Source organism: Sturnira hondurensis, unplaced genomic scaffold, assembly GCF_014824575.4.
Source record: "Sturnira hondurensis isolate 20B ecotype Veracruz unplaced genomic scaffold, ASM1482457v3 Scaffold0021632, whole genome shotgun sequence".
Lineage (NCBI taxonomy): Eukaryota > Metazoa > Chordata > Mammalia > Chiroptera > Phyllostomidae > Sturnira > Sturnira hondurensis.
This window is the reverse complement of record NW_028094263.1, coordinates 4,657,070-4,664,217: the sequence shown is the minus strand read 5'-3', so window position 1 is coordinate 4,664,217 and position 7,148 is coordinate 4,657,070. Positions and strand designations below refer to the sequence as shown.

The following is a 7,148-nucleotide window of genomic DNA, read 5'->3' as shown; positions in this document are numbered from 1 at the left end:
CTGTAACCCTGCCCCCTGCAATTTCCACCTCAGCCTCCCTCACCAGCCCTCGCCCCCACCAGTCTGAACCTTTCTAAGCTTCACCTGCAAACGGGAAAACAGAACCTTCTGCTAAGTGTGTGGACCAGTGGACCTAGTAGGTGCCTGGCCCACAGCAGGTGCTGACGGATGTCTCTCTGATCTAGGCTTCCTTAGTTTGGGAAAAAGGGCTCATACAGAAACCTATCTTCATAAAAGCTTCTGGGAAAAAGGGGGGCTAGAGTTGGTGACTCCCGCACCCCTGCAACACCAGGGAGAGCTCTGGGCCCTTGTTGCTTCCCAGGAGAGCCCCAGACACACAGCAGTTGCGACATTTCTTTATTATATGCCACCTCGGGTCACAGAGAATCTGGGTGGATGAGGGCTGCCAGCACTGGGTGCCCTGGAGCCTCACGCCCCAACCTTCTTCTGAGCCCAGGCAAAGAAGATGCCTCTGACATCATCCACGCCCGTTCGGAGACGGGCGGGCATGGTGTAGGTGCGTAGGTCCCGCACCTCATAGCCGCTGCACACTAGGGCCTTCCTCACCTCCTCCTCCTGCACAGGCACCACCAGCAGCCTGGCCTCTCCGGCCAGGTACCACGACTCCTCCAGGGCCCCGATGAGGAGGAGGTGCCCCCCAGGCCTTAGCAGTGTGGTGATGTGGTCCAGAGCCCGCTGGAAGCTGGCAAAGTCAGGGCTCACTGCCTCCAGGCAGAAGGTAGAGACCAGGGCGTCGGCGGGCAGGGGCGCCAGGTCCCCAGCACCCAGGGGCTGGGGCTGGTGCACGTCGATGGGCAGGACCCGCTTCACCTTAGCTCGCAGTTGGTTCTCCTTCTCCTGCCAGGACTCACTGTGCGGCGACAGAAGGGGCGTCAGGGCCAGGGCTCAGTCCGGCCCCAGGCTCAGTGCCCTGTTGCCTCCCCCACCAGCCACAGCATGGGAGGACCCCCGCCGGACCCTCACCCCCTGGCCGTACCCCTTGCCCTCAATGAGGCAGACGTGCCGGCTGTACACGCTCCAGTCGAAGCACCCAGGCTCTCCCCGCAGCCAGAGCCCCAGCTCCTGGCGGTTCACCTCCAGGAAGTCGGTCATGGTGATGTCCTCGAAGTGCGCGCAGGCGCTGAGCAGCTGGTACACGGTGGGGCCCGAGCCGATGTCGATGAGAGTGCGTCCAGACACCTCTCCTGGGCCGGGCAGAGGAAGAGGGTCCCAGTGCCAGGCCTGTCCCAGCCGCCCCTTGCCTCCATCACTCCTCCCTTACCTGCTCGTCTCCTCCCCTCCCCCCTTCTCCCTCTGAGCGTCTATGTCTGGAAAAAGCACTGGGTCTGGAGTAGCACTAACGAGTCTTGAGTCCCGGTTTCAACATCTGCAAACACCCCGGGAAAGGAATTTAACCCTTTGAGACTCAGGTTCCACTTCCATAAAACTACCTGCCCGTGAGGGCCACGTGGGGGAACCCGCAGGCGCCTGGCCGTTCCTTCCAGCTGTCTCGCCTCTCCCCCCATCTCCGATCTTCGCCTGCGTTTCCTTCTCCGCGTCTCTCTGGATTCCGACCCCTGCCCTGCCCTCCGGACCCTCAGTTCCAAGCACCCACCCCCACCTCCAGCCCGGTCCGCCGGTCTCTCTCCTTCACCCCTCGTCTGAGGAGCATGGCGCCTCTCAGTCCTCTAGTTTTAACCTCTTAACCACCTGCTCCTTGGTCCCCACCTGGCTTTGTCATGCGCCCCTTTAGCTCCCTGATGACTTCTTGTCCTCTGTGCCTCAGTTTCCCCGCACTCACCGGTGGCGAAGGTCTGCGCCAAGCAACGCAGCTTCCAAGGCCCGACGCCGTCAGGGTTGCCCAGGTCCCCCCGCGGGGGCGCGTAGTTGTTGAGCAGGTAGGCGCGGGGCTCGAACCGCTGGTAGGCCAAGGCGATCGCCGCCAGGTCCGGGAGCGCGTCCTGGGCTGCCGCCGCCGCGGGACTCGGGCCCCCGGTGCTCATGACGCTGCCGCTGCCCAGCCTGTGCCCCGCCAGCCTCCCCGCCCGTTTATCTGCGGCTGGACCCCCGCCCCCAGCTCCTCCGCTGCGGGGGCGGCGACTCGGCGCAGAGCCGCCCCGGGCCACGCGCGCCGCGTTTCCCCCACCCCATCCGTCTGCCTCACCGTCCCCGCCGCCGACGCACGGGGGTGTGGGCGGTGGCCGCCGCTGGAACATCCGTCCCCGCCCCCCCCCCCGCCTTTGCTCCCGCTGCCCCCTCCACCCTTTGCCTCTCGTGGCCCGTTCCGGGTCCTGCACCTGAGCCTCCGGCCCGCATAACCCTTAGATCCCCGACCCCGCCAGCCCGCGGCTCCCCGCGTGGTTCTGCTCCAGCTCCCGCCGCCGTGCGCCCCTGTCGCCGGCCTGCCGTCCCTTCTCTTGTGCCCGGGTTCGAACCAGCGCCGTCTCCAGTCCCCAGTCCCCAGTCCCCAGTCCCCATGGCCCAGCGCTCTCCTGCCCGGGCCCAGCGCCCACGTCCGGCTCCTCTTCTCCGGGACACCCTGTCCAGCATCCACCCCTGTCCTCAGTAGGTCCCCCCGACGCCCCTTCTCCGCCCCTCCCCGGGCATCTTTTTTCATACTTTCCTGCCCCGCTTGCGTCCCCCAGTGCCCCTCGCCCGCCCCACTACGGAGAGGACAGCGCGTTCTGGCCACTTTTGCCCTGAGGCTCCAGAGCAGATCTCGCCACACCCGTCCGATGGTGGCGACGATAGGGAACGCGCGCGGGGCTAATGCACTTAAGGGGTGGACAGTGGGACCTTCCCTGCCTGCCCTGCAGGCTTCCAGGCGCTTATCAGGGGCCCGCGGGGGCGGAAGGCTCGGGACTTCCCCGCCATGTCTGGGACCCGGGTCCCAGGTGAGGACGGGAGGAGCAGGGCCATCCTCCGGGCTGCCAGGGCCCGAGGGGTTGAGGCCTCAGTTTTCGGGCGCCAAGGGACTTGGGGTCCGACCGGTCTTGGGTTTCTGCCCCCACTTCAGCCCCCTTGGGGCGGGACGCGGGGCGGACCTCGGGTCCGGCTTGGCTTCCAGATCCCGGGCTGTCAAGATGCCACGTCCCCGCGCATCCTTCCAACGGGGGGGGGGGGGATTGTTGCAGGGCCATCTCTTTGGTGCCCCCCGAGTGGGACACTTCGAGGCCAGTCCAGTGCCTCTCCGCCCTGGGCAGGCTACTGAGGGCCGGTGCGCGGCTCTCCCGCCCCCACCCCCGGGACGGGGGCTGGCCGCGCTGGGCAGAAGGAATGCGAGTTGTTTTGGGAATCGGCTGACGGGAGCTCCCTCCTTATCTCTTCTCGGAAGCTGCTGCCGGTCCTGTGACTGCTGCTCGACCTTTTCCTTCTGCTCGGTGCGCACGGATGTCACGGAGCTCCGGGCCAGGCGCGGGTTCGTGCGCCCTGGACCCCTGCTGCCTTTGTCTGGACCCTCCTAAAGGCCGAGCCTGGGACTGGGGCAGGCGCGCGCTCCCCCGCGCTGACTCCGGCCGTGGGTCCACCCCTCCCCGGCCCGGAACGCGAGTGATAAAGGGCAGGGCCCCGTCTGCTGGTCCTCTGGGCAGTTTTTGTCGGAACATCGTGAACATTCATGTGGCTCCCTGGTTTGGGGCTCCTGTGCTACAGGTCCCCTGCCAAGATGGGCCCCGGGCCAGCCCACGCACCTCCACCCGCACCCACCCATCTTGTCCTAAGTGTCTCCTTGTTGGGCTGGGCAGCCAGGTTGGAACATGAGTCACCGCGACAGCTGCAGGGGTCATGGACAGGAACCTGGCCCCCACCGCAACCCTAACGACCCACCCTCGGCTCCCCGGAGAGGGAAGGGTGGGGCACCTGTGGCAGCCAGGGACCGCTTTTGTCTGGATTTAGACCCGAGAGGCAGGTCAGCCCTGGGGTCACTGACCCCATCGCACACTGAGGCACCACCAAGGACGGTCTTAGCGCCAGCTCCCTCCATATTCTCCAAGGGATCATCTACACAAACCCTGGGTGCCAGCTGGCCTCCTGGGCACTGCCCAGCGCCAGGGGACTGGGCTCCGAGGGCAGGCCTGCAGGCTGAGTCAGGCTGCCCAAGGAGAACTGGACAGACAGTCCCGACTGCAGCTCTGTTCCCCCCCAAACATGGGATGCACCCACTTGCTCTGCCATATTTAGCCCAGGAGCAGGGCCTGCTCCCAGAAGTGGGCACGGGGAGGGGGGATCCCAATGGGCAGGCCCCCCCCAACCACAAGGAGACTCGAAACTGGAACGCCATTGAGCATTTATTGCAGCGCTAACAGGGTGCTGGGGGCTCCACCTGCCTCTCCATGTTCCCCTCCCTCTTCTCCGAGCCTCTTCCCAGACCATTCCAGACTTCCTGACACCTTCCTTGGCCTCCTCTAAGCTGGGTCACCCCTCTCAAGTGCCTCTCCCTCACCAGCACCCTTTGACCCTTCTCCATGGGCTGGGGGTGTTCAGCTGTGCTGGCCCCTAGCTCTCCACATTTAGTGCCCATTGTCTTCGCTCCCCTTCCTTTGGGAACTCAGGGGACCCAGGCATCCTGGGCTCCAGCTCCCTCTGTGCCTAGCCCCCAACTCTGGGCAAACTACGAAGCATCCACGGCCAGCAGCTCCCCTCCATGGCCCTAGCCAGGAAGGGCCCAGCCCGGTGTGGGCACAGTGGAGCCCGGGTCAGTCTCTCTCAGCCTCTCTGTGCTTCCTGGGACATGGAGCGGGACAGAGAGCGACGAAGGGTGCCAGGCTTGCTGACTGACACCACAGGCGGCAGCTGCTTGGTGATCTCTGCCATGTCCTGGCGTTCCATACACTGGCCGCCCAAGGCCGTCTCCAGTGCCAGCAGCTCCCGCAGCTGGATGGGGGTATCCTCGCGTTCTTCCTTGGCGGCGCCCACCTTCGTGGGGGTGAAGATGGGCAGCGGCAGCACCCTCTGGTAAGGCAGCAGGTACTCCTGCAGCCCTCGGCCGAGGATGCCCATACGCATCACCAACCAGGGGGACCGCTGCACCAGCGCCTGGCACTGCCCCTGCTGGTGGTAGGTCTCACGTCGCTGGGCGTCCTCCTCATGCAGGGAGCAACTGGGGGGACAGGGGAGGGGACACTGAGCTCCCGAGAGCCGCTGCCCTCCGGTCACTGGCCAGGCAGGGGACCCCCTGGGTGCAGGAGGGGTCACCCCTCCTCACCGCCCACCCCCAGAAACCTTGCGCTCTGGCCTCCCCAGGCTCAGGGAGGGTGCTGTAAAGGAGGGGAGCAGCGACCCCCAGCTGGCCAGCGCTCACCCCTCCTCAGGCCTCGTGGACAGCGTCAGATCCTTCCACTCGGCCCAGAAGGCCTCTCGGCGCTCACGGTTCTCCTCAGACACCTGACAGCTCAGCTCTGAAGTGGCCATGGTCAGCCTCACTCCCTCAGCACCGCTCCTCCCAGGCCCTTTAAATAGCCCCCTCCCCCCTCCTCCAGGGGCTATTTTCAGCCCCTCTGGCGTCAGATGCTATAAGCAGAGCCAAGACTCTGATGGGGGCCTTTGGGCCCAGGGTGGGGGCTGGGATCCCTGGACTCCTGATGGCCTCCAGTAGGTGGTCAGGTTCTCAAGAGATCCAGGCCCTCTGCTGGGGGAAGGGGTCTTCAGAGCGACACCTCCGAGCGCCTGACACTCCTCAGACACTGTCCAATACCAGGCACATGCCCTGCCTCGTGCCACCTTGGCACCTGTTCTCTGTCGCCCCGCCAGCCCAGCCCCAGGGAGGACAGTGGCTTGTCTGTAAACCGAGCAGGGAAGTGCAGGCTCCGAGGCCCCTCTGGGCTCTGCACCAGGCGGTCAGTTCCCCCCATCCCACCACTCTCCTCAGCCTGGGTTCAAGGGCACACCCCTGGACTGTCCCCTCTACAGGAAGGGACAGAACAATATTCTCAGGTGCTTGCATATAAAGGCCCAGCTCTCCATGGCCACCCCTACTCCGGCAGGGATCCTGGACGTCACCCCACACCTGGGAGCCTGGTGCGGACCTTTGCCAGCTGTTCTCCCCGGGGGCCAGTGGTCAAGAGAAGTGGTCTCTGGAGTCCAGCCAGTAGGTCTGGGAGTGGCCTCCAGCTCTGCTCCCAACACCCCAAGGGTGGGGTGAAGTGGAGCGAGGTGGCAACCTGGGGGCTCCAATGAGTGACAGCAGCAGATCTGGCCCAAACCAGCTGTAAGTGGGCGTGGCCTCACTTCCCCACTTTCCGGTCATGATGGCCTGACCAGAGCTCTGGGGCCTGCCAGCTCCAACGCTGTGCCTGGGTGGGGCCTGGCCCTGGGGCACGGGGAGCAGGGCAGCTGCCGGGACAGCCCAGCACCTAAGAGCAGCAATTTTGGTGCAAGAAGCTGACACAGTGAAGCAGGCACAGGGGAGAACGAATGTGAAATGCTGAGTGGAGAAGCAGAGGGCACCAGGAAGGCAGTGACAGGGGCTGAGATGGGGACCTCGTGGGGAAAGCTGGTGCCCACCTGGGGCAGAACTGCATACTCTTCATTACTGGGGCACTACACCTGAGTCTTGATTACCTTTTTAACCTTGTACTAGCCCTGTGACATAATGGGTTCTATGTTTACAAAAAATTAGGAAGTGGGGGCTGAGACACAGATTTGCCCAGGGTTACACGCCAGCCAGGAGCAGGATACACCACCCCAACCCAGGCAAGCCGGCTCCTCTGGGAGCCCTGGCCTCGCCAGACTCCACGCTGTCCCGAGTGAGTGTGGCTGGGCAGAGATCCCCGAGAAGCCTCAGTGACCAGGAAGCTGAGACCCCATCTTCAGACCCCTGGTGGGACCTGGCATCCTAGGAACAGCCCGGGCCTGCTGTGGGCTCTGCTGGGTCTCCCCTACCTCCTCCCAGATCCTGGCCTGGAGACCTCAACCTGGCCCTCCCTCGCAGGAAGCCGGGTGTGGGGGTGGAGCATTTCTCTCTAACCAGTCATCTGCCCAGTGGGACCATTCAGGAAAGTGTGTGTGTTGGGAGGGCAGGTTGTGGCAGGAACGGAGTTCTCACTGGCTCCGGGGAGTGAAAGGACAGGTCAGGTACCTGGCCTCAGTGCAGGGTGGTGGCTCACTCCTGCCCCACCTTTGAGGTGCTCCCCAGCCCTCCCCTCAAGAGG

At 64.8% G+C, this 7,148-nt stretch overlaps 2 protein-coding genes across 2 annotated transcripts; both read right to left on the bottom strand.

Annotated features, from left to right (window-relative positions):
- Positions 1 to 340: 340 nt before the first annotated feature.
- Positions 341 to 2,100, bottom strand: PNMT (phenylethanolamine N-methyltransferase). Its single transcript, XM_037033335.1, has 3 exons — positions 1,802 to 2,100; positions 998 to 1,205; positions 341 to 871 (listed from the first exon to the last, which is right to left on the bottom strand). The coding sequence occupies exons 1-3, from the start codon at positions 2,001 to 2,003 to the stop codon at positions 430 to 432; spliced, it is 852 nt and encodes a 283-aa protein (XP_036889230.1). The 5' UTR covers positions 2,004 to 2,100; the 3' UTR covers positions 341 to 429.
- A 2,170-nt stretch (positions 2,101 to 4,270) lies between these two features.
- On the bottom strand, positions 4,271 to 5,720 carry TCAP (titin-cap). Its single transcript, XM_037033240.1, has 2 exons — positions 5,300 to 5,720; positions 4,271 to 5,098 (listed from the first exon to the last, which is right to left on the bottom strand). The coding sequence occupies exons 1-2, from the start codon at positions 5,407 to 5,409 to the stop codon at positions 4,705 to 4,707; spliced, it is 504 nt and encodes a 167-aa protein (XP_036889135.1). The 5' UTR covers positions 5,410 to 5,720; the 3' UTR covers positions 4,271 to 4,704.
- Positions 5,721 to 7,148: the final 1,428 nt, after the last annotated feature.